General features: G+C 43.9%; 1 protein-coding gene across 1 annotated transcript; it reads left to right on the top strand.

The window, feature by feature from the left end:
- On the top strand, positions 1 to 22,987 carry LOC135477818 (solute carrier family 22 member 3-like). The gene is made up of 7 exons (XM_064758022.1): positions 1 to 95; positions 12,045 to 12,365; positions 13,456 to 13,590; positions 14,058 to 14,143; positions 14,914 to 15,031; positions 17,714 to 17,786; positions 22,784 to 22,987. The coding sequence occupies exons 1-7, from the start codon at positions 22 to 24 to the stop codon at positions 22,985 to 22,987; spliced, it is 1,011 nt and encodes a 336-aa protein (XP_064614092.1). The 5' UTR covers positions 1 to 21.
- Positions 22,988 to 27,690: the final 4,703 nt, after the last annotated feature.

The following is a 27,690-nucleotide window of genomic DNA, read 5'->3' as shown; positions in this document are numbered from 1 at the left end:
CTTCCGGCTCTGGGTTACCTCATGAAGGGATACAGCTGGCGTTACGTCCAGTTAGCCATGTCTGCACTGTCCGTAGTCATCGTTGGACAGTTTCTGTAAGTGAATAATACATTGCAAGGCATTGGATCACTCAGGGCGAGAAAAGGGTTTGGGTCGTTCATACACAAAACTATTTTTTTCTCAGGGGGAAATAGAGGACTTACCTCAGTTTCACGATTGTCATTGATTTAGAGATAATATATAAGCGTCGAATACGACATTCATATACCATTCGTAGTCCGTGAAAGGCGTTCCAAGTCGATAATCGCAGATCCAAAGTTTAACACTAACTCCCAAAGACAAAGGTATGTAAGAAATTATACAAATAAGAAATAAAGCCGGTAACACACAAGAGAGAAGCGGTCATCAGTTTTCAATGATGCCGGGCAGACAATGCATATTCCAGGCATGAATTCCATATCAACGTTCACATTCGTAGTCTATGAATGAGTTCCAGGTCAAATAACAATTAAACAAGTATCTCAGTCGCGCTTTAATTGCAACTGTTCATAAAGGCATTATGCTGATGTAATGAGCATGGCTACTTTCACAGCCCCTAGCCCCAGGTTAAGCGGTATTAGATACAGTTTAATAATGACGAGCGTTACAGACCCTAACCGACCAGATTGTGATTCAAAAGTAAAGGACGATTACGTCTTCCCATTAATATGTAAAGATGTCATGCTACAAGAGGCGCCATCTATGATGTTACACATGACATGCAAGATAGACGGTTACACTGGGCAACCAGCGCCATCTATTTTGATAAATACCATGTACGTGATAGATATGTATATAGGAAAAACAGCGCCGTCTATGTGGTTGATCACAATGCAGATCGCCAGAGATTCTGAACGCTCTGTCCTTACCTGCCAAGGAGAGTGTTATACTTGTTGCAAAATTTGAGAAACTTAGAATTAAGGCGTTTGATGGAGTATCCTTCACAAACTAGTTTTGAACTAGCAACTAGATTAAAGTCATCACAATTAACGCAAGATCTGTCAAATGCTACAAGCTGATATATGTATACGCCATATGCAGGACCCTTTGGTGTATTGCTATCTAAAAAAGGATAATTTACAATATCAAAATTGAAGTTATCCCTTTTGTAAAGGCGGCGTGAAAGGAGGCCTTGTTCATCTTTGTACAAATATAGATCCAAATAAGATGTACCATCAGGACTATCTGTTGTCTCCTGTTAATCCAGCGAAGGGGGATAGATTTCCATCACTGCTTCAGAAATATGGGGGTTATTTAACGCAGGTAGATCATCAATACATCGCTTGGTAAATGAAAAGGATCGAGCTTTAAAGAGATTACTTTTAAGTAATTCCTGCATTTAGTCGTATTCATATGAAAACAGGTATAGGTCTGCCAAAAGAGGCGCACAATTGGTACCCACTGGAATACCTATGCACTGTTGGTAAATGGTATCTCCGAATTTCACATGGATGTTATTAGTGAGAAATGCTAGTAATTCAATAAATAATGTAACATCCCATGAGTGGTAACCTTTATAAATAGTAGAACTAAAGAAAGCCCTATTGCTTCGGACGTTAATGTAACGGTGACCTGTTTTAGTAAATACAGAGACAATTAACGAGGATATTCTTTCAATAAGATCTTTGTGAGGAATCGTTGTATAGAGAGTAGAGAAATCTCATGTGGATACGTCTTTGTACGGTATATGCATATGAGTATCAAGTTCTTCTGTAAGACGTTTGAAGTTGTTAAGAGTCCACATGTAGTTGACACCTGAATTTTTTGTTATGGCACAACAATACTTAATCCAAAATGACTTTACTTCTTGTAACGCTCTCGTAAGTAGGGCTGACAAGAGTTTTGTGGTACAGCTTCTTGAACCCGCAACAAGTCGAGCCTTGTATGGGGATTTATGCATTTTAGGAATCCAGTAAAGTTTTGGTATTTCTGTATGACGGGAAGGTATATTTGTGCACCTTTCTTTAAAAAAGGTTTTGTGTTTGTTAAATAGGTCTTCCAGAGTACATGTAGTAGCAGAATACGTGGATGTTGTTGTAGATGCACATAGCTCTTGAACAAGAATTTGATAATAATAATTCTTGGAAATAAAGATGACATTATTAGGAGCCTTGTCTGCTACAGTGATGACAAATTTACTATGAAGGTCAGCGAGTGTTTCTTGATTAGTGGAATCCTTCAGAACCTGTTTAACTTTAGGAAGAGCATCAATGTCTATAGCTAAACTAACCTTCTTTTTGACAATCTCAAGCCAATCGTTAAGTACCGAAGAATACACTTTCTCCCGTTTTGACCATTTTTAACATACTCCTCAAGTGCCGAGATGATATTTTTTTTGTTTGATCGAATGTTGACGTCTTGAACTACCTGTTTTAGCGTATGGTGTCATACGACAGTCCGACTAAATAGCTAACTGTAACGTGTTTGTGAATCATGTTTCCGTTGAACTTTCTCCTACTATAACTGCGAGGTCTACGTTTATGGTATTTGAATAAATTTGTTATGACGGAGTCATGTGGTTGGCTAGATGTTACATTGCCGATTCCCATAACGTTATCATTCAACCCACATGGGAAGACTGAACCAATCTCTAGAATCCAGAAAAGCTTACGGTCACGAATTTTACGTACAAATTCGACATCTGTCTCATTTGTTGATGAATAAACCGATTCTATTATTTGAAAGCTGAAATGGTCCCAGTCATGGTCGGAGGCAGAGAAATGCTTGCCTATTAGCAATTGTTTCTTGCGCACAGACTTACGGTGCCCGTTCACCCGTAGATGTAGTTTCTGGGTGGTCTACTGCTGACCAAAGTCCACATTACATTGTATTCTGATGAACTGACCTTTAATGGCATGTCCCAGATTTTTTCATTTTTATAACAGTGGTTAGGTTTATGAACGCTTTGAGCGTGACGTTAGCGCATGCGCGTGACGTGACACGTCACGTGAGGCGCGCCAAAAAGGACCCATGGGTGAGTTCCATGCCGTTCGCGCCAAAAACGGACCAATGGGTCTCCGTGACGTCATGCGTTGTGTAGCCCCAAAACGGACCAATGAAGTGGATCGTTTGAGTGTATGTGCTTTTTCCACTCAGTTATTTCGTTGAGGTCCGCGCTGCGTCGTCCAATGACCGAGGAGGCTGAGGGAGTCGTACTCGAGAAGGGAGCAAAATAACATTGTATAGTATAATATTGTATAGTATAACATTGTAACAGTGTGTATAGTATTACATCATTTTGCGTAAAAACTGATGTCACGCGCAAAAGCGGCACTTTCAGCTCCATATCGCGCCAAAACTGACCAATGGGTGAGCTCCAATTTGTTCGCGCCAAAACTGACCCATGGGAGAACATTTGTCACACCAAAAACATCGGCTTCTAAATTTGGGTTTAGGGGCTCCTTCCGCTCCATGACGCGCCAAAACTACAAATGGGTGAGCTCCATTCCGCACCAAAACTGACCAAGTCCCGGCGGGACAACTGGCTACGACACGAGAGGACGCGCCACGTGGAGGAGGATGGAGGAGCAAGGTTCACGTGCCCGACCTGCGGGCGGACGTTTCCCCGCCGGAGCCATGTGATCCGGCACCAGCGGCGACATGAAAAACAGGAGCGTGTGTGGAAATGCGAAGGGTGTGACAAGACCTTTTACCGGTTAGGGGAATGGCGCGTCCAACGACGTGCTGAACACGGAAAGGTAAGTCACACATCCACTCACACACTGTTTGGTAAAAGCCGAACAGTTTGTACCACTCGGCTACGCGATACGATAATGCAGTATAAACACAAGCCGTATTTCGTACTATCAATGGTCTAATTTTCGAAACTTGAGATTTACTGGTGAACTATTTTCGAAGTGACACAGCGAGTGTTACATAACCGTATGCTTCCAAGTTATCAGCTTATTTTTGTACCTATATGTTGCCTAACACGTTTCTGTCGTCATATTCATTTCGATACTTGACATTTACTGGTGAACTGCTTTCGAAGTGACACCGGGAGTGTTACATAACTCTATGCTTCCAAGTTATCAGCTTACTTCTCTTGGTCCTCAATTGCTGTATTGTTTGAACTTAAAGCATTGGTGGCCAGGCTCATACATGTTTGGTATGGAGCGAAACATTTTAGGACAGTTTTAACAAGGGGAATAAATCTGTGGATTTATTATCATTGTATAATGAGTTACTTCCTCTGAATTTTATGGAGCAAAACATATTACCCACCTCTATTCGCTTCTGCACATACATGCAGATAGCATTTTCCAGATAGCCTAGGCGGTTTTTTTTTCGGTAATGTTTTTTTGTACAACATAATGCTAGACCTGAAGGAAGTAGACTAAAACTGACAAATTTATCCTACGATCATGCAGTATAAACACATGCCGTATTTTGTACAGAGAATATCAGGGGGAAATAACTCTGAGTCACTTGTTGACACGGTTATAGATATGGAACAGCCTTTGGCGCTTTATGACTAATCTAAGCCCACCTGTTTAAACGGATTTATGTAAATTTATGTAATGAATAAAACAATCATTACTGAACATCAAAGATTTGTGCCATTTTCAGCTTCACAGATATCCTAGTTTTATAAATGTATTTTTCAGCTTTTCCAGATAGCCTAGGTGTTGTTAGGCCGTCGACTAAAACTGACGTATTTATCATACTATGCAGTATAAACCCATGCCAAATTTCGCACATTAGAATCAGCAATACCATTTGTGAGAGAGAATTTCAGGAGAAATAATTCTGGGTCGCTTGTTGACACGGCTATAGACGGGGACCAGCCATTGGCGCTGTATGGTTCATCTAAGCCCACATGTTTGAACGGAATGTGACCTTACTATAGTTATATTCTACTTTACTATAGTTGTAAATACAACATTCAAATAAATAAATAAACAATATACTGTACTGTAACTATATTCTACTCTACTATACATATACTCTACGATACTATAGCTATACTATGCGATACTATATCTATAACAAACCTTAAATATTCGGCAAGCCCCCATGGACACTGGCTTACACACTGCGCGCGGGGTGTCGCGTCATCACACGCCCCAGACCTTTTACACCCAGTCAAGGTGCTATGCGACCGTACTATTGCCCTATTACCGTGGTGGTGTTCTACTAAACCATGCACGTCGACGTCTTCAAAGACTGGACAAGCCCAAACCAATAAACTGTGACAAGCAGACTGGGCTTACCACCGCATGTATATGGGGGCGGTCCAGATAGAGTCGAGGTATTTCCAAGGTGTACCTCTCAGTGCGCTGGACACGGTGGAGAGCCTATTTAACGTAAGCATTCAAGAGTACCAGCTCGTTTCCATGGACAAGTTGTACTTGGCTCAACTCATCCATCGCAGTGCACAGCGCTATACTTCTCCCACCATGCGGTTCAACCTGCACAATCAGCCTTTCAGCTACATCAAGGATATGAGGCGTTACGTCCAGTCTTTCACCTGTCAAGTGTGTTCTAAGAGCTTTAATAAGCTATGGGAATTACGACGGCACGGTCAAACGTGCACCGACACAGTTCGCGGGAAGTACCCGGGGAGTGTATTCCACAATCAACCCACTATTTTCGAAGTGTTGGCGGACATGGGTATTTACCTCTGGGAAGGAGATGACGGAATATTCCCTTACTTAGCATGTTACGACTTCAAAGCTTACTTGGCCACTGTGGACGAAGCGATGACCGGGTTATGCCTACATCCTGGACGAGTTAGACGTGCGTATTGATCCCAACGACACCAAGCCATCTTACACTCGGCAGGTGCGGGACAAATTCGTCGCCAGTTGGGATACCAGTTGATGTGCATATGGGAGTGCGAGTTTCTTCGCCTGCGGCAAAACGAACCCGGCCTTGCGCGCCTTCCTGCAACGGTACGGCTTACCCCCTTCACAGCGACAGCCCAAGACGCAGGCTCAGCTGGTACAGGCTGTCATCCAAGGCCTGTTGTTAGGCTTTGTCGAATGCGACATCCACGTGCCGGACCATCTCAAAGCGGACTTTGCGGAATGTCCACCCATATTTAAAAACATCGATTTGAGCTGGGAGGACATAGGTCCCACCATGGCGGAGTTCGCGGAGGTGAATGACATCATGCCTGGTTCCAGGCGTATGCTGATTGGAAGTATGATCAGCAGAATTTCGGTACGGAAAAAGCGAGCTCGTCGTTTCAAAGCCTTGCTCACCGGCACCCCCTCGATCCACACGTCGTCCATGACTTTCGGTCCGGCACGTAACGCATTTTTGCCCAACGCTTTCACAGCTGTCTTCAACAAGGGCTGTGCCACTTTAATGAAAGTGCCGCTCAAACCGTGATTGCGCTGTACAACGGCACCCCGGAACGCATGTAACCCACCTTCACCGGCTTGCTCGGTGTAATAGTCGATGTAGGATCGACACATGGCGGGGTCGTGTACGACATTCATTGCAAAGGTAATGCTTGCCGCTGTCGAAAGTGAAGTGTCAGCACCATTTTACTGCGTTCAAATACGACTGTTTGGCCCGCGTCGTCCCTGATGTCCACGGTCGAGAAATGCTTGCGCTGTACGGGGATGTATTCCACGTGTTGGAAATGTGCAGGCCGTACTTCCCTTTTGTGGTGACCAGCCGCAGCAGCGGTGCCAGCGTTTCTCCCACTAAACGCGGTTCGCAAATGTCCGTGTACACGTACAGCGTGGGTGTGGTGGCATGTAAATCCTTCACACGCATGTGCGCAGATCCGCCGGCCCCATTTGACAGTTGTGCGGTAAATTCATGACGTGCTTTAGAGGCGGGCTGAAACCGAGCCGCAGTTGTTTCCGAAACCGGTCTGGCGGTGGGAGGGTTCGTCGTCGGACTTGGATGCTGCGCGGCTTGGTATTGATCTTGAATCCCACAGTGCTGTTGAAGGGTGTGATGATACCGTTGTATTTTCTCATCGTCCGAGAGAGTCGTGTCATGGAGGGTCGATGCCATTTCTTGGTCGAGCGCGTAAAGGGCTTTAACAGTACTGGGCACGAGGTACGGGGAGACGGGATAGGGGGATGGAGGCCGCGTGAGCGTATCTAATAGCCGTGGCTCGACCAAGGCTATTTTCTTGGCGTGCTGCATTACTTCCCAGCTATGCTCTTAACGATGCCACCGATGAGGGCTGGCGTGGCGGTGAGGACGGGGCCGAACAGCGCTCCAATCAGACCACCGCGTTGAACAGTCCGTCTTTTCCTATGCAGGGGAACACTTTTCTTGAACAAAGTTCAAAGACCCGTCTCGTGCCGTTGTAACTTTCCCTTCGATAGTGGAACGTTTCCATTTAACACATTCTTAGCACATTCACACAAACACCGAAGTAAACCCGGATCGTTGCTGCGCAGCACGGCGCGTCGAATAGCAAGGGTGGCTCGAGCCAGCAGGGACACCAAGGAACCGTAACGTTGGAGCAGGCGTGACATCGTGGGTGGTTGACGTGGGAACAACTGATTCGGCAGATCGTGCGTACGAAGTTTTATGACTTGGGGAGGTAGGCGTGCTGAATCTCCCAAGGGAAGATGTGGGTGCAAAGTCACAGGTGGTCGGGTGTGGCTTGCTTGAAATCCACCAGAAAATACCCTTGAGGTTCGGCAGTGAGATCCTCAAACGCCTCGCGCACGTCTTGCGTCCACCCCGGGACCATCTCTTTAGCGATCGTGGCAATTTGAGAAGCGTCTCTCGGGTTTTTGAACAACACCCAGTAGTGTGTGTTCAGACTGATGGTGCGATGATCTTTGGTTTTGTTAAATAAGTTCTGCACGATGTACACCACGCTGATATTACGGTGGTGGCTGCCTTTGGTAAAGAGTTTTGTCACGCGTTCGTCCCCTTCGGCCATTAAATCGTCCACGACGACTAACGACCGCTAACCCGGGTGGAATGCTGACGGGCTGGGCACACCTTCTTCAAACCGAACGTTAGGTAACGTGGTGTGCAACGTCTGCCACTCCCCGTAACACCAGACGACGCGTTGTGGGGTGGGTAAATGAGAGATTGAGCGTGTCCCACCAACCGTTTCACGAACACGGACTTTCCACACCCCGTCGTTCCTGACGATGCAGGTAAACGGATACTCCAATCGAGTATCCAAGGATGGAGAAGGTAGGTGAGTCAGTTTGGCTGGTCGTACGGGTGACGGTGAAGGACAGCGCGAGAGGCTGCTGCGGAAACCGTCGCCGTCGTAACGGGCGGGAAGGGTGAGGCTGCTACCTCGACTGCTGCTGCTGGTCGCCACTGGTGAGGAGGGCAAGGTAAACGCAGTGCTGCTGCTGCTGCGGCACATGCCGCTCCGCGCCGTGTTGGGTGAAGAATAGACGGGTGTGGAAACGTTGATCGGTACCGAAGTGTTTTTAGGGAGCGATGGTCGGTGACGCCGGCGTAGCTGGGGTGAACCGTAAACTTCAACCGGGAATTGATGGTTGGGTCCGTGGACGCGTCCTGCCGAGGGGTAAATGCCGTGGTAGGTAGTGGGGTGGGGGTCAGGTCACCGCCCAGGACGGTGCTGTCAAGCCGACGCGCGATGTCACTCGCGATGTCACTCAACAACGGTGGTGATGATGGTGGTGATGACGGCGGCGGCGATGGGGACAAAGGCTTCCCAGACCAACGAAGGACCGTCTTGTTGAATTGTCCTTGTAGATATTGAAGGGTCGACTGGTCTTGGAGGAGCTGCATTCTCAGTTCCACGGCCAGTCCACCCACTAAAACTCCGATTTACAAGAGAACTCCGAGCACGGCTGCCACGGTACCTTTATCCTTGAGCAACCCTTCTACCCACTGATCTATCCCTTGAGGTAGGTCGATAGGGAGTGACAGTTACCCCCGTCATCGTTGGGGTTACATACGTTTAACGTCCGTGGCCGGCACCCAAGAATTAAAGCCGATGCACTTCACCCAATAGTACAGTATTGCTCGGCGACGATCCCTTTTTAAGATCTTTTCCACCTGATAAAACGGTTGCAGTTCAGTCTCGTAAAACGTCTCGAGCAACCGTTCCCCGTTCAAATTCTCCAGTCAGTACACGACAGGCTGACGAGGGTCGGTGCGTACGATGCAGAACATTTCCCTGCACCAATTCTGCAGGTACGATTTTTTTAAATTCCCCTTTCACTTTACTTATACGCACGAAATCGCCGGCACGATAACGGTACACCAATCGTTTGGACGTGGGTGGACTGTACAAGGTTTGACGCTCTTCTTTCTGGTTCTGGGTGGTGACTTCGAAGGGTGCACGCCGTATACTCTGGTGATACTCTCGAATATAACCGCGGACCAGCGCCGGTAAGGCGTCCAGCTACCGCCAAGTGTTGTACGTGTTGAAATATTTGTACATGCGTCCTTTCAAAGTACGGTTAAACCGTTCAACCACGGACGCTTTGGTTTCGTTAAACGTGTGAAAGAAAAACACCCCGTCGTCCTTTGGAATGGTCTGTTCAGAAATTCTTTGCGCTCTTCCGTTTGCAGGTACAACGATCGACGTCCTCTCCTGAAAAGACGAACGCCGGTTTTGGTGCGCAGTGGATTCACCCAGGCGTACTTGGAGAGGACATCGATGCGGGTGAGTAGGTAACGGTTGTCGTCATTCTCTTTGGCAAACGGTGTCATGTCAACCAGGTCCGCCATTGATTGTCTATACCCCCAACCACAACTCGGTTACGAGGGTAGCGCCGTAGCGCAGGACGGTGCAGCATGTATGTGTCCTGTTGAGCCAGCCAAGCCGACACACGGGTCCGGCTCACTTTGAGTCCATGTTGCTGGGTTGCCTTGAGCAAGGGAGGAACACCATTGTAAGACGCTGGACAGTTGGGGTCATAGTACAATGCACGGAGAGCGGTATTGACCGGGTCTGAGCCTCTGCCCTCGAGCGTTCTCAGACCCCTCTTCCGGTCTCGCGGCGGCGGGGGCGGTGGCTGCCGCTGACGAATTGGCTGGCGGCCGGTGCGAGGCACAGTCCGACGTCGTCCTGGTGTCCGTGTGTAGTTAGTGAACCTACCCCCAGACAGTGGATATATATTATCCAATGTACATGCATTTGTCAACCTCCTCGCTCATTGGACTATACAACGCGGACGTCGACGAAATAATCGAGCGGGGAAAACAGAGCTGCTCACTTGCGTGACATCAGTTTTGGCGCGAATAACATGAAGCTCCCCCAGTTTTGGCGCGAACGAAATGGTACTCACGCATTGGTCCGTTTTGGCGCGACATGGAACTGATGCTCTCGCGCGTGACATTTTGGCGCGACATGGAAAGTGTGACGTCACGAGGCTGACGTCACGCGCAAAGCGCGGACTCAACGACACACTCCCTATTCCCTCATCCGTCCTCCCCAAGAAGACACGTTTGCAAATATCTCTACTACTCATGTGCAAATGCGTTCACGTTTTGAAATGACGGAAGTTGCGCTCGGTGAATTTGTTATCTCTACTTCTCGGGATGGACAAGAGTGTTGAATAACAACAGGATACTAGCCACAAGTCAGGGAATCATAAATATCTGCCACAGGTACATGTTGAACCACCACCTGTGCGGTATCTCTGATGTTTTTACTAGTTCTCCCATGTTGTGATGATAATTCAAACAACATGCATAGCAGTCGTGTATGACATATTCAACAAAACTTTTTCTCTCATCAGCTGTGTTTTACCAAAAAAAAGACAACGACTCTTATGTCACAGTCTGATCATACTGTAATTTGCCTTAGGACTACTATTCTGGACCCCGTAAGATGATTCCGTCTGCGCAATAAGGATCCTCTTCCGTTTCTTGTAAATCTTAACCTGTCCTTGGTTTAGAGTTGCGTCAGTCTGCTTTAATTTGCCTGATTGCAACTGACGAACAGAGTTCAATGAAGGATCAGCCAGTGTGGTCGTCTCAATTTCCATCAGGGATACGACTCGTTCGTTTGCTTGATTTTGCCAGAGAATTGCCGGTTTCATATTTATCTTGTTCAGACGGTGTGTCAGCATTGTCGATTTGGTGTCGCAAAGGATTGTTGAAGTTCGAACTGAGGTAATTCAGTAATTAATTGTATTTATTTAAAAATTAAGCAAAAGACAAGAATGCCCAGGATTGTACGCATTAGTGTTTTTCTATTATCATGTTAATCGAATGTGATGTTACGGAATAACTAGCTTTTGTGGCAATGAGGTACAATTACCAAACCAAACCAGATTTACATGTAAGGTGAATAATATTTTTAATTTTGCCGACGGATAACTTCCACTCATTTACATAATGCATTGATAAAAATCGGTGGCAAATATGACGTACAATGCCAGCTGCGCTTTCGCCGACTGAGGTAATCCCTGATTCCTCGTAACAGATGGGTAAAATCTGAACCAAACGTTACATATGCGCAGCCAGGGTTCGTTTGATTAGGAAAATATTTCCATCGTCACAACCTAGTCTGCATAAGGTTATAACGTTGCCGTAGAAGCGGTGTGGAACGTTGCAATACGACAAAAGCAATGTTGCAACGTTAAATCGGAAATAAGCGCGTTTCTGTCAATAAAACTATTGTAGGGCTATTAAAACTTTGTTGGGAGGGGGAGGGGGGCTAGAGAGGGACAGAGATACGCCATGCTCCACGTATCCGGAATGTAGAAGCAACCAAATGATGTCAGTGGCGCTGGCTGTCAACTTTTCAGAAATTAAAGTCATTTCATTAAAGGACATTCGTCAGAAAGGTTAAGTTTATTGGAGATGATATTGGTAAAGAGGCTGTGCCTTTTAAACACATATATTTACTTACATTATTTATTTATTTGGTTGGTGTTTTACGCTGTATTCAAGAATATTTCACTTATACGACGGCGGACAGCATTTTGGTGGGAGGAAACAGGATATTTACAGACGATTTGACATGTAAGTATATATTACGGAATAAGAGTATTATGTAAAACCAAGAAGACTGGACGTGTTTTTACGTTTAACATGGTATTAAGACAAATTTCCTTCTGTGATTCGTTTTCCCATAGGTTTGTTGACGAACCTCTTCGATGGCTGCTGGCAAACCAAAAACATGAAGAGGGCACACGTCTCGTTCGTAAAGCCGGAAAAAAGAACGGTATCAAATCCGATACTATTGCATCTGCCATAGCCCGGTATTTCTCACAAGACGGGAATATGAGTAAAATTAACCATACGGACAAGGAGTTGAAGGCGGAGGAAAAATCTACTAACACCGAACCAAGTGTGTCGGTAGAAAACACGAGCACAGCACAGACGAAGGTGACGGCCCTGGCTCTTGTGAAGCACCTCAAACTTAGGAGGGTCACACTGGTCATGTTACTCGCATGGTTGGTTGATAAGATTTTAGGCAACATTTCAACATTTACAAGCTCATTGGTTGTTCCTGGTCATATGGATAATATGTTTGCCCCCCCCCCCCCCCACCTCCAACCTTCCGAAACAGTTTTCCAAACTTTTTATCAACACTGTTGATCGAATGGAATTGAAATTGGCACAGAAATTTGGCCTGATAGGTTACATTTTTGAACGATATCCAGGCCATATTTGTACACATTTAGTCTTGAAGGTTTGTTCATAGTGGCTCGTTAATGGTGAATGGAAATTTACTTCATGGCCTCAAATCAACAGGTTGCAGATCAAATTCAGTTTTCAGACCATATCGTCGATTATGACGTCTTTGTTCTGTCGTAGACATGTTGCTAACATTCTGACGAATTAAACCACTTCAGGACCTGTTTCACCGTTTACATGTGACCATTAATTATATTAAGATGTTTGATAAATGTGGGGCCACATTTCCAGGTTCACTAACGAACGTACCTACCTGGCTGACTAACTGACCTACATTTCCAGGTTCATTAACGTGTCTACTTGATTGACTAACTGACCTACATTTCCAGGTTCACAAACATACCTACCTGGCTGACTAACTGACCTCCATTTCCAGGTTCACTAAAGCACCTACCTGGCTGACTAACTTACCTACATTTCCAGATTCACTAACGTACCTAAGTGGTAGACTAACTTACCTACATTTTCAAGCTCACTAACATACCTACCTGGCTGACTAACTTACCTACATTTCTAAGTTCACTAACATACCTACCTGGCTGACTATAAAACCTTCATTTCCAGTTTCACTAAAGCACCTACCTGCCTGACTAACTGACCTACATTTCCAGGCTCACTAACGTACCTACCAGGCTGACTAACTGACCTACATTTCCAGGTTCACTAACGTACCTACCAGGCTGACTAACTGACCTACATTTCCAGGTTCACTAAAACACCTACCTGGCTGACTAACTTACCTACATTTCCAGATTCACTAACGTACCTAACTGGTAGACTAACTTACCTACATTTTCAAGCTCACTAACGTACCTACCTGGCTGACTAACTTAACTACATTTCCAGGTTCACCAACTCCCTGACCTACTACGGCCTGTACATGGTCTCATCCGTGATGTCGGGAAACCGCTACCTCAACTTGTTTCTCTCTTCAGTGGCAGAGGTCCCAGCCAGCCTCCTTGTATTTCCTATTATATTGAAGTAAGATATCTTTTCTTTTGATGTACCTGAAATTTAAGAACATCACCAAAAAGTAATGTTCACTCTTCGGGTTACGGCCCGACAAGCCCTGATACTCCACAATTTGTCGGCTTTGGCCTATTTCACGGGTGTAGGAGTTGGGACACTCCTGTATAACATTTATGATCCAGAATATACAGTCTATAGCAGAATCAACATTTGTTGCCTAACAAAACTTAATTTCTACATAATACCTTTAAATTTGTTGTGCAGTGTCACAAACAACTAAAACTTTTTAATTCGACACCTTAGGCTTTCATTAAAGTTTTCTTTGTTATAATTGCCGTGTGTAAGAACATATTTTATTGAAAAGTTTATGTTTTTTGCATCCAGAGGACTAAGGACGAGCAATCGACCAACACATACAAAACTGTTTTTGTGAAATCCTTGAAAAGTGTTATTATTACATTTGTATATCTCACCAATAGATGTGGAAGGCGACCGGTGCTGATAGCGTTACACTTACTGGCTGGACTATCCTTAATCACAGCCGCAATTCTCAACGCGACCACGGGTTAGTATTTAGTTACACCTGGATTATCTGTGATTACATCGACACTTCTCAGTGCGACCACGGGTTAGTATTTAGTTACGCATACTGCTTGGATTATCTGTAATTACATCGACACTTCTCAGTGCAACCACGGGTTCGTATTTAGTTACACTTATTGCCTGGATTATCTGTGATTAACCGACATTTCTCAGTGCAACTATAGGCTACTGTAAAGATTCATTCTGAATGGATTATTTCTGACAAATGTATTTATTCAAACGATGCTGGTTCACTTTTAAGCTACACTTAATTAACAGAGGCAAATGTAATTTAGCTTACGTCGTAAAATATAGTTGTTATACACATCTGTTTTACTGCATAATTGATTACATTTAATTCTTTAGCTTAGACCTTTGCCTGCCCTTTTCCATCACCACTGGAAACTTTTTACAAAAATCCGCCCTAATATCTATATATTCTTCCTTAGTGTTTCGATTGTTTGTGCTGAACATTGTCATGGAATTTAGTCTCGCCATTATTTACCCTGCATGCCATTTTGGTTCACAACTGTTCTATCGCTTCCATTCATACACACTACACAATTTAAAAACTTTAAAGTTAAGGCATTAAGAGGGTGTGTCCTTAACACAAAAATATATTGTGTCCACCACTAAAACATTTATAGCAGTAAAGTATATATCCTAGTTTAGCGACGTTTCAACAACCCTCTGACTGCACTATTACCGAAGTGTCGAAGAAAATAATAATTTCATTCATTCATCGTTTGTTAGGTGGATATACAGGGTATATCGCTCTGACATGTGTGATAGTGGTTGGAAAGGTGGGCATCAGCGGTACATACAGCGTTATCTTTATGTACACACCAGAAGTATATCCTACAAATATTAGGTAAGTACCACTGACCCTGTGAATAAGACACCTTTGTAGAAGTTTTTGCAATACATGTCGCCTATTGACTTGAGGTAGCAAAATAAGAATTACGCCAAATGTGATAAAAAAAACTTACAGCATGGAGAGTAAACCAGAGCAGGTACGACAGTGTAACTGTTGGCGAATGGTCACACGTATCCGGTGAAATAAAGGCCTCTGTCGATATACCACATGGTTCACATAAGACTAATGCCTCGTTTGGTTCCTCTTGGAACTGGGTTAGGCCTTTAAAATCAACAGCATATTACGAATTATTTCAAACAGCAAAGGTCAGACAGTGTATACACCTACCAATAATAGTACTCTCACCAGTAAAAATCTTCTTTAGAAATAATTGACATTTTCCATATCTGGGAGTGTCATGCCTCCGATCACACTGTTCCAGTTCACACTGTTGATAGGCATTGTACAATCAAGAAATTTCTGACTGTCACGAAAGATTTGTCATCGTTGGCTTTATCGGCAAGAAATTTTATCACCTCTCTACTTAGCTCACAAGTATCGCATGATGTCATATCCTCTGGAGTGAGCTGTTCTCCATGGACAGAATTAACATATGAACATTGTTATGACAAGTTTTTATTGCCCCTGGACAAATTTTGTTTTTCAAACATTACTTTCTCACAACTTCTGTCCTGCTTCTCTTGCATGTTTCCGTGCTAATTTCGTACTTTATATACTAAGTATATGTACACTGGTGGTTTGTGCTAAATGTCAAGTTGAGAATTGGTCTTGCGATTATTGATCTTGAACGTCCATCTTGGTTAACGACTGATATACGAATTATAGTTAACGAATTTATTTAAAGTTAAATTGGACGCCCTTCAGTATGTCATTAAGTAATGCAGGTCATTACTTAATGACATAATGAGGGTTAATGTCAACGAGGATCATTAGTCATCCACGATCTTTTGAATTAAGCAAAAAGACGTTTGATAATTTGATAGCTTATTTAGGCATTCCCTCACAATGATTAATTCATCAATAAACCACCAAACGCCACATGAACATTCAGTCAATCATGAATCATAAATAATCGGCACAAATTAATGATCAATCAACCATGAATCCCCAATATATGAGTTGTCAATCATGAATCACCAGTTTTGCATATATTTAGCGCTCATGTCTGATTATCTATGATTGATAGAAGATAAATAAAGACGTAGAGAATAACTTTCCATTCAACCACGAAACGCCAACGAATCGTCAGGTTCCAGCCACTGAACAACGAATCACTGACCAATGCATCATGGATCACTAATCATAAATGTATAAATCATCAGCCAATATTCATCAATCAATGCACTAATCAATCAGAGTTATGCAATCAATTAATCATTGATTTTGCCATCGTGTTACGTCAGCTCGGTATTCAACCAATCAATAAAACCAAACGCAGTGAATCAATGAATATTCATCCAATCATCAGCCATAAATCATCATTTAGTCTGGGAGAGACATAGATAACCAATACAACATGTATATGATGTCAAATTCGGTTAAGAATAAGCAGGACTTTAATTTCGCTGAATCTAAACAAAAAATGCCCTAGGCGTTTCACTACATGCAGTCGGGATCCACGAACGCATACTTCTTGCGAGGTCCCTTGGATGATTTACTTCTGATTGACACCTTCATTTTTGGTGAATTTGTCATTCCGGAGGAGATGGAAAGGAATAACTGGACGCGCCATCTGAAAATTTTTTAAAAAATGAAATTCATCAGAATTAACCCGAATTATTATTACACACAGTATTTACAAACTTAACGTTCTTCCGGTTGGGCGGATTTTTCCTTCATGACTTTAATCGTGCAATACGACGGAGATCACATGATCTGTCCATGTGATCTCCGTTTAGAAGAATAAGTAAATATATATGGATAGACATAGCTTTCAATGGCCTTAACACTGGTGCTTATTTCAAATTTTTGTTTCCATTATCCAAAAATCATGTTTTTAACAGTCTCAATCTGGATTAATTACTAAAACATGTACAAGCGTAATCGCCATCATACGCGTCACGATCTCTTAGGAATATGGAATAAAAGGTACATCAAATAATAAAAACAATATTTCATATGCTCCTGCATCAGTTCCACCACGTCACCGATCTCCTTATTCCAACTTACCGCGTCAGTGGCTGTGCTGTCATTCAGTATGTAAAACCTTTATACCATATCATTTTTGTAGTATTATTGACACACATTCTATAGATTATATATTTATAATATGAGTGTCTCAGAAGCCTCTACCAGTGTGCTCTCACAGTGAGTTCAAGTCCAAGCTGGCTTCCTCTCCGGCCGTACGCGGATACGTCTGATACCAGCCTGCGGGTGGTCGTAAGTTTCTCCCGGGCTGTGCCGGGTTTCCTCCCACCATAATGCTGGCCGCCGTCGTATAATTGAAATATTCTTGAGTACGTCGTAAAAAGTTAATCAAATAAGTAAGTAAACAACTAAATAGAATATGAGTGTGGTGCCAAGCTTTAATTGACGGCTGAGTAATCTAAAATCTAAGATCTAAAACGTAGTGTGGTGAAAGTCACCGACCTTCACCGGGTATTGGTGAAACCGGATAAGAATTTTAATTGAAAGTCATACTGCACTAACATACTGGTATTCTTCTTTTATATACAGAGCGTTTGGTCTGGGAGCAGCGAGCGTCTCCTCCAGAATCGGTGGAATTCTGGCACCCTTTGCAGCTACTGTGGTAAATTTTCGAAGTCTGCGTATTTCGGGTTTCCTTCACCATAGATATGGTTGCAGTGATACAAGTTCAAAATCGCCCAGTACACATCAATTAATTCTTCTGATAGAAATCCTTCCTGAATTCTTCAGGTGGCGTTAACTTTATTTTATTTATTCCATTGTTGTTTTACGACGGCTGGACATTATAATGAAAGAAAAGTGGGCATACAGATGGTGACCCACTCACCCATGTTACCATAGTAATAAGCAGAAGTGTATGGTATCACCACCGTCACAGTCTGTTATACAGTTCACATGGACATAAGTGAAAATAAATGGACAGTTCACATGGACATAAATGACAACATACTTAAGTTGACATTTGAAACTACTGCAGCTTGGATGCATCTCGTTAACTACATTTAACCCTCATGGTGGATAGGTAATAAGATGAAAATACCTCGAACATGTATAATTTCAGAAGCTTAAAAATTCTACAAAATTAAGGCTTCAATTTAACCTAATGAAAGAGATGTGGTATATTAACGGTATTTAAGGTCTTCTAGAGGTCCTTTCCCTAAACCAGTAGGTATTTTCCCATCGTCACTGAATAAACACTTAGCATTTCTTATCAGATAATTTCTCATTCTGCATTCCCAAGCCGAGGGGACTGCACTTTTGTTGGATCAAAGTCAGCTCCTGTCACGGTCATATTGACCAGGTCTAGACAACACCACGAACATGCAGACAAGATCACCATCTCTGACGTTGAGGGCATGCGTGAAATGCGGATTCCTGCATTCTCCACGATGGGGTCTTCTCGCCTCCGATGCGCAGCAGACGATTTTTATCCGTCAACAACCTTCGGACAGCTCGGCGAGTTTCGGGAATATTATCAAAAAAGTAATGTCAACTCTTTTGCTTTATAGTTTAAAGGAGAAACAGAAGACAGTGCCTGTGCCTCTTTTAAACAAGAAAAATATAATGGCCATCTTATCAGCCGTATTTGGAAAAATCTTTGATTTCCAACATTTCCAAAAGTTGTACGCGAGGTAAGGAGAATGTTTTGTCAACTACAGCATATTATGACATTATTTTTGATAATACTTTGCACTGAAAAAAATATGTTTAAATTAAAATGTATGTGTGGGAAAAAAGGAGGCCGTACAAAGATTTTGTCTTTTGGACTGTAAGTTTTGGTGAAGAGTTTATGACTAGGTCAGCTGTAAAAATTTGTGTTGGATTACAGTTGAACAAGTCCACGTAGTTGTTAAAACACGACTTCTTACTAAAACCACATTATACGCATCAGTATTATCACAAAATCTGCAGCAAATTCTGGTCAGAAATTAAGTCAGTTGCAATCCGCTGCACGAGATATCAGCAAGATACTAGTCCGTGAATGTACACATAGAACATATCTACTTAACATCTGTTTCGCCTTCATGTGACCTCACACCTAACAGGTTTCAGGCTGTCGATCTCTCATTTGCACTTTGTGCCAATATCTATCTATACCCAAGCGCTAGTGTTACACCTAAGTTTACAAGCGTATATCTCCAAAAACGGACTGTAACTTTACAAAATGAAATTACGATTTCTGATCTTTACAGTATATTTGTTATAAGTATAGGAACTAGATTTAAATACATGTATACCACAAAACAGGTAAGTATACTTCACACTTGACATAAACAATGATAAGGTGGGAAAAGGTGAAAATATTTCGTCATAGGATAAGCCTACTGGTTTAGATAACCTGCTGTGTTGGGCAAAGTGGTGTGTGTCTTTTGTAGGAGTTCTGTCAGTGGAATAACAACATGGTGACCACGCACTAAGACGAAGCCGATACTTGTTTAGTATACGTAATAATGAAACTCACCAATAGTTAAAAGGCTAAAAAGTGCACATGTAACTACATATAGATGGTTTATGAAAAGTTGCAGCGCTGTTAATCTGGAATAAAATTATTCCCTGCAGGAATCTATGCGTCATGTGCGACATTCAAATACCAGCCAAGATGGACGCTCTAGGTCAATAGCTGCGAGGTCAGTTCCCAAAACGTTTAACACAAGGCTCCGAAATACTAAGAAAGTACGAAATCAGGACGGAATCATTTACAGATGCTTTCAGATCGGACTATAAAAGAAATCCCATAGAAAAGAATCCCTCTGTCTAAGGCCCTTGCTCAATGCATTAAGAGCAACATGCGCACATTTGATGGAGGATAAGATCTTGGAACCCCTCCTAATCCAGTGACCAGCAGAATTATAGAAAGTTGACTGCTCAACAAAATAACGTGACGAAAGAGAGAACCTGGCGTAAGTGCCCAGGCATCACACACACACGGTTGCCCTCATGGGTATTCTTTTCTGATGGGACCACTTCCGTAGCCTAGTGATTAGAGCTTCAGCTTCGAAGTCGGAAATCTACGCACCATAACAGACACCATGTACCAGCCGTCAAACAAAATGGACTTTCTGGGTCAATAATTACAAGGCAAATTACCCGAAACGACGTTTAACACAAACTACCAAAGAACTTGGAAAGAGAAGTTGTGCACACTTTTCAATAATGTTGGAAAGATGCATGTACCATGTTAGCATATAAGTTGCCTATAATAAAACATGTATTTAAGTTGCGCAATGATTGCAAGTTTATATATCAAACTTGGCGATCCAATTAAACACGATGAATAGACTACCCCTACCCTCGTGTTAAGCGGAATTAGACACAGTCTTGCAACAGAATGTCAGAGATTTTTGACCCTGTCGGTATATGACTGGGTGCGATGTCAGGTCTGGTGTCTACAGCATGATTTCCTTTGTTTGAGCGCAAATGTTATAAATGGTGAACATGGATGCATGTTGGTGGTCCTGCTTGGTTCTGGTTCCTTGTCATGGTTTTTAGAAGTGGACCTTTGTTCGACATTGTATCGTTAGTATACAATGTCTAATTCATCAGGGTAAATGGAAGCCTTAGCTTTGTAACATTTATAATCTTATTTTATCTTATTGCATATTTAACGCTAGGGTCAAGTGTAGTTAACTAATTGCATCCAGTGAGTCCGTAATGCCCTCCTTTGCTTTGCAGTGCTACTTATGACACACACTTTTGGTATATGCAGTACTACTTATGACACACACTTTTGGTATATGCAGCACTACTTATGACACACTTTTGGTATATGCAGTACTACTTATGACACACACTTTTGGTATATACAGTACTACTTATGACACACACTTTTGGTATATGCAGTACTGCTTATGACACACACTTTTGGTATATGCAATACTGCTTATGACACACACTTTTGGTATTTGCAGTACTACTTATGACACACACTTTTGGTATATACAGTACTACTTATGACACACACTTTTGGTATATGCAGTACTGCTTATGACACACACTTTTGGTATATGCAGTACTGCTTATGACACACACTTTTGGTATATGCAGTACTTCTAATGACACACACTTTTGGTATATGCAGTGCTACTTATGACACATATTGCTTGGCGTTCAGCATGAAAGGGATAGTGCAACGACTGGTTGACCCGTATCAGTATAATGGCTCGGGCTTACTTGCCTTCGGTAAGTCGTCTCAGTAAAGCAGCACTAAATAAAAGAGCGGTGGAAATCCGTCCTGCAACAAGGAGGCACATTATACCCTAATGATTCCTTCGTCGTCATATGACTGAAAAATTGTTGAGTACGACGTTAAACCCCAAGCACTCACTCACTCACTTTTGGTATATGCAGTACTACTTATGGCACACACTTTTGGTATATGTTCTTAAATCAAGCCTCTCCCTGGTGTTTCGTGGATGAAAGCGATATGACCTAAGGCTAGACTTGCGTAAAAGGCGACTAACTATAGTGCTCTCCCATGTGTGCCCAGTGAACACAATACGTTCACATCGTTTATTTTTTTTTTTGTTAATAATTTTGCAGTGCTCCAGACGCTTTCTTGTATAAGATGAAGACACACAGTATCAAATTTTGGTAATAATACACGTCGCTCTTCATAGTCACAAAATCTCTCGAGACACTCATCAACAGACTGAAATGCATCAAATGCAGGACATGGTAAATCACGGGACTATCTATCGCCGTCGTACGATGTGATGTCATGCGGTTGTTACAGGAGTCTAAACCTGAGAAGGGCTGTGAACAGTCTTAGGGTCCGTCCTAATAGCCCCTCCCCCCGACCCCCCAAGAAAAAAACACAAGCACTCACCCGACACTCTGCCCGGTTTCTTCCCGCCATAAAAGTGGCGGTCGTCATATAAGTAAAATAATTCTAGATACGGTGAAGAACACCAGCCAATGAAATAAATAAATAAATGAAAGATAGTTTTTTAGATTGTTTGTATCACGTTATTGATTGCGACAGAGAAGGCGGGGGGAAGGGAGCACTTTCGGATTCACTGTTCGGTAGCGTCCCCTTAATGAACCCCGGAAAAGGCACCGAACCGAACATAACTCATCCATGTATTTAACAAATGGTATTTTAGACGGGGTCTAGGCGTGAATTTATTTCCTTCGAACAGTAGTACCCCTCTCCCACGAGCTTGCAGCCAGTAAACAGCTTGTGTACATGAGTAGTTAGTTCATATGATAATGACTACCCCGGCCACCAAAATTTTTCCTTTTAACCTTTTAATTTTGGTGTAATTCAAACTGGTCTGGCACATACAATTTGTAGTTCCCCCCCCCCCTCAATGCTTGTGCGTCTTTGTTGAAAACAAGCGGTTCAGGACGCTAGCCTGATCGTTTGCGCAGTCTAACATTGAAAACCACTATTCTCCTACCAATATGCTACACATAACCATATTGGTACATGAGGTACCCTGAGCGCTCCAGTTTCCTTCATCCAAGGAAATTAACAGTATAATTGAATCATTTCGGAGACTGGCTTTAAGGAACAATCAGATTAGCAGTGTGAGGATAGAATAGTCTTGAGTAAAACCCGAATCACGCAAATATATTCGCTATTAATTTTGTTTATAGGCCCGTGAACTACCCTGGGCGCCGGTCGCTGTGTTCGGAGGGCTCTGCTTGCTGGTGGCCCTCGCCTGCCCCTTACTTCCGGAAACCAAGGGGAGGGACTTGCCCCAGACGCTAGTTGACCTGGAAAAGCTGTTCCTACCGGAAAAGAACCTAAAACACAACCCGAATGTTGTTCTACGGAACATCACTGCAATGAAATACTAACTTTTCCTTTGTTTTCTTATATCACAAGGACAGTTTTATGTTCACAGCTAAGATAGTACTGTCAAGGTAAGGCAGAGCTAACAAATACTTAGACAGAACACATTCATATGAAGTACGGTGAAAAGAGGAGAGACGTCTCGTGTAGGTTTACATGCCCTGTTTCCAGAGACTAGCCATTTGTTCTCGACTGAAATTCCGGGACAGCACTCCTTCCGCATTTCAGTATTTTTTTCAGACTGCGATCTGAATCTTAACTCTAAACTCTCCATGCTTCTTGAAGGCTGTTGTTGACAGATTAAAATCGTCCGCACCGTCTGTGTAATCATGATAGGCACTTTCAGACATAGTGATGATATCCAACTTCAGACATAGAGATGGTATGCAACTTCAGACATAGCTATGGTATGCACCTGCAGAGAGTTATTGTTGTGCATTCAGAGATAGTTACGGTTGCACCTTCAGACATAGTGATGGTATGCACCTTCAGAAATAGTTGTCGTTGCACCTTCAGACATAGTGATGGTAATCACCTTGAGACATAGGTGTGCTTGTGTTGTTCGGTACACGGTGTTACTACCATAATTATCTCCGTGGAGCAAGGACACAATCTATTGCAGCGAAGATAACAGACAGATTTTCCAACTGGAAATGGTACTAGGGGCGATATATTCATCTTGTTGAAATAGATCTCTACTTTGGGAATATGAACAGTTGTAATCAAAGCCCAACTGAGATACATATTTTATTATCGAGACCTTGTATGTTAGCATGATAACCAGCATCTACCACAGTGTCAGTATTATTAAGACATCCATTATTATAAATGTTACATGTGTATTATGTTTTTTTGACGTCATGCTGAGGTTTCTCGGCACTTTTACAACTACAACACAATAGATAACTGGTGAAATGTTGTGGTGCTGTAAGGGATATTTTATGATCAAGGCACCTCGGGTGTAGCAGCAATGTTTTCGCTGAGATACAACCATGTCTTACGATATTTTCTGAAGTTGTTTCTTTACACCAAATGTAAAGTTTAAACTATTAGTTTAAAATAGCGTGAACATTTGCCCTTGGGCGTACATGAGCCCGTTTATCTTTTTTTTCAGATTCAAAGGAAACAATACTCTGTCACAAATATAAGGAGTCAATGCTTTTGGTTGTATTAATGAGAAAAGTAACATAAGGCCATTTGTACTGTAGTTTGCATCTAGGTGATTCCTTTTTATTGTTTCTTGACACAATGGCATCGGAACGTGGGGATAGATGCCCGGAGCACCCTCACTTTTCAAGTGGAGGGGGTCAGATATGCTTGAGCCCCAAACGCCATGTTTTACTTTGGATGGAGAACAATAGGAAATGTGAAGTATGTGCTGTAGGGCCTCGTTCTAAATTTAGTAATTTCTAAATTACTGTACCGGAATTAAAATGAATAGCACAGACCAGCCGGCAACCCATTTTAAGTCTTTCATAAAGCTTGACCCTTGGTACTCTTACGACTGTACATTATACATTTAAATCCCATGTCTTGGCGCCCCAACTTTGAATGTCTGCTCAAGAAGACGTTTACGTCTGTCGCAATCTAATGTCGCGGAACCTCCGGGACCTAACCGGCCCCTGGATCATCATTTAATAAGCTGAGGTCTCATCCACAGTAATCTAGTGTTGCGGAGTTTCACTGACATAGGCGGCCCCTGGTCCAATGTGCTGTAGAATTGGCCACCCCTACTTTAATTTTCTTCCAACGCCACTGTTACAGCTGTTTACGATACGTCACAGTTTCATATCAGAAACAGGCAGCGCTATTAACAATCTTTGGTTGTTGGACATTCTGTGAAAAAACCTATGGTTGAAGTCTCTCGCGAATTCGATGCGTTGCGGTTTATTCACATGCTCTGCTCTGCAATGAATTAACTGCTAATCCTCCACAGAAGCTGCAGAACAGTACAAAATACCATATATTTTTGTTTTGTACAATGTTTTTTTTTTTGACAACCAAGAGGACTGCCTCGTTTGTGATAAGCATCTTGTTTCATAGGACAAGCGCTTAAACTAGCTAAGTATCAAATATCTGGTGTATAGAAACATTTGAATAACAGGGTGGATCCTACGAATAATTCTGGATTAGAAGAATGGTAGAATTTATATATGGAAATATAACCTTTCGAAGGAGACTCAAACTAGCACAATGCTACCCTACAAAGCAGCCAGCTAACCAACGGAGAACTAAATGAAGTAAAATAAGAGCTTTTAGAAGGCACCCAGCTGGCATATCATTCTAACTGAGAGGTTAACACCGCTTGTTGTGTAGACTGATGCTGCTGAACCTTGATTCATACCGAGTCAAATCCCGAGAATGCACGGCCTTTTGCAAGTAACTCACCAACTAGAAGAAAGCTACCCTGCAAAGCAGTTAGCTGACGGAGGAGTGAATGAAGTAAAATACGTTTTACCAAAGAAGACAACAAGCTGGTAGCAGCATTCTAATAACGGACATATGCATTTCATATTGATTGAAGGTTTTCAAGCAACCTGCGGATGGTATTGGGATTCCATCGAGCTCTGCCTGGTTTCCTCCCACCATAATACTGGCCGCCTTCCTATAACTGAAATATTCTTGACGTGTGCACGGTGTAAAACACCAATCAAATAAATAAATAAATCGTATTAATTGAAGTCATCAAGGATTTCACGCCTAAGGCTGGATTTGAACTCACGCCTCCTGCCCATGACAGGAATTGAACCCTCGCCTCCCGCCAACCTCTAGGCGTCGAATACCAGCCGTCAACCGATAAAGACGTTCCAGGTCAACAATCGTCAGGCCAATTCGCAATGCAACGTATAACACAAACCATATAAGAATTAAGGAAGTATATAAAACCCACGCATCCTGCCCTAGGCTGGAATTGAACCAACGCCTCCTGACCAGAGCTGGGATTGAACCCATGCCTCCTGTCCAAGGCTGGGATTGAACCAACGCCTCCTGTCCAAGGCTGGGATTGAACCAACGCCTCCTGCCCAGGGCTGGGATTGAACCCACGCCTCCTGTCCAAGGCTGGGATTGAACCCACACCTCCTGTTCAAGGCTGGGATCGAACCAACGCCTCCTGCCCAGGGCTGGGATTGAACCCACGTCTCCTGCACAAGGCTGGGATTGAACCCACACCTCCTGCCCGGGGCTTGGATTGAACCCACATCTCCTGTCCAAGGCTGTTATTGAACCCACACCTCCTGCCCAAGGCTGGGATTGAACCCACACCTCCTGTCCAAGGTTGGGATTGAACCAACGCCTCCTGCCCAGGGCTGGGATTGAACCCACGCCTCCTGTCCAAGGCTGGGATTGAACCCACGCCTCCTGTCCAAGGTTGGGATTGAACCAACGCCTCCTGCCCAGGGCTGGGATTGAACCAACGCCTCCTGCCCAAGGCTGGTATTGAACCCACATCTCCTGTCCAAGGCTGTTATTGAACCCACACCTCCTGCCCAAGGCTGGTATTGAACCCACACCTCCTGTCCAAGGCTGGGATTGAACCCACACCTCCTGTCCAAGGCTGGGATTGAACCAACGCCTCCTGCCCAAGGCTGGTATTGAACCCACACCTCCTGTCCAAGGTTGGGATTGAACCAACGCCTCCTGCCCAGGGCTGGGATTGAACCAACGCCTCCTGCCCAAGGCTGGTATTGAACCCACATCTCCTGTCCAAGGCTGTTATTGAACCCACACCTCCTGCCCAAGGCTGGTATTGAACCCACACCTCCTGCCCAAGGCTGGTATTGAACCCACACCTCCTGTCCAAGGCTGGGATTGTACCCACACCTCCTGTCCAAGGCTGGGATTGAACCAACGCCTCCTGCCCAAGGCTGGTATTGAACCCACACCTCCTGTCCAAGGCTGGGATTGAACCCACACCTCCTGTCCAAGGTTGGGATTGAACCAACGCCTCCTGCCCAGGGCTGGGATTGAACCCACGCCTCCTGTCCAAGGCTGGGATTGAACCCACGCCTCCTGTCCAAGGTTGGGATTGAACCAACGCCTCCTGCCCAGGGCTGGGATTGAACCCACGCCTCCTGTCCAAGGCTGGGATTGAACCAACGCCTCCTGCCCAGGGCTGGGATTGAACCCACGCCTCCTGTCCAAGGCTGGGATTGAACCCACACCTCCTGTTCAAGGCTGGGATCGAACCAACGCCTCCTGCCCAGGGCTGGGATTGAACCCACGTCTCCTGTCCAAGGCTGGAATTGAACCAACGCCTCCTGCCCAGGGCTGGGATTGAACCCACGTCTCCTGCACAAGGCTGGGATTGAACCAACGCCTCCTGCCCAGGGCTGGGATTGAACCCACGTCTCCTGCACAAGGCTGGGATTGAACCAACGCCTCCTGCCCAAGGTTTGGATTGAACCCACATCTCCTGTCCAAGGCTGTTATTGAACCAACGCCTCCTGCCCAAGGCTGGTATTGAACCCACACCTCCTGCCCAAGGCTGTTATTGAACCAACGCCTCCTGCCCAAGGCTTGGATTGAACCCACGTCTCCTGCACAAGGCTGGGATTGAACCCACACCTCCTGCCCGGGGCTTGGATTGAACCCACACCTCCTGTCCAAGGCTGTTATTGAACCCACACCTCCTGCCCGGGGCTTGGATTGAACCCACGTCTCCTGCACAAGGCTGGGATTGAACCCACACCTCCTGCCCGGGGCTTGG

Source organism: Liolophura sinensis, chromosome 11 (genome assembly GCF_032854445.1).
Source record: "Liolophura sinensis isolate JHLJ2023 chromosome 11, CUHK_Ljap_v2, whole genome shotgun sequence".
NCBI classification, from domain to species: domain Eukaryota; kingdom Metazoa; phylum Mollusca; class Polyplacophora; order Chitonida; family Chitonidae; genus Liolophura; species Liolophura sinensis.
This window is presented reverse-complemented; position numbering and strand designations above follow the sequence as displayed.

Excerpts from the sequence above, each read along its gene's own strand:
- LOC135477818 (XM_064758022.1), top strand. The coding sequence starts at position 22 with ATGAAGGGATACAGCTGGCGTTACGTCCAGTTAGCCATGTCTGCACTG. Across the intron at positions 12,366-13,455 it reads CTGGTCATGTTACTCGCATG|GTTCACCAACTCCCTGACCT; the intron begins GTTGGTTGATAA and ends CTACATTTCCAG. Across the intron at positions 15,032-17,713 it reads GTATATCCTACAAATATTAG|AGCGTTTGGTCTGGGAGCAG; the intron begins GTAAGTACCACT and ends TTTTATATACAG.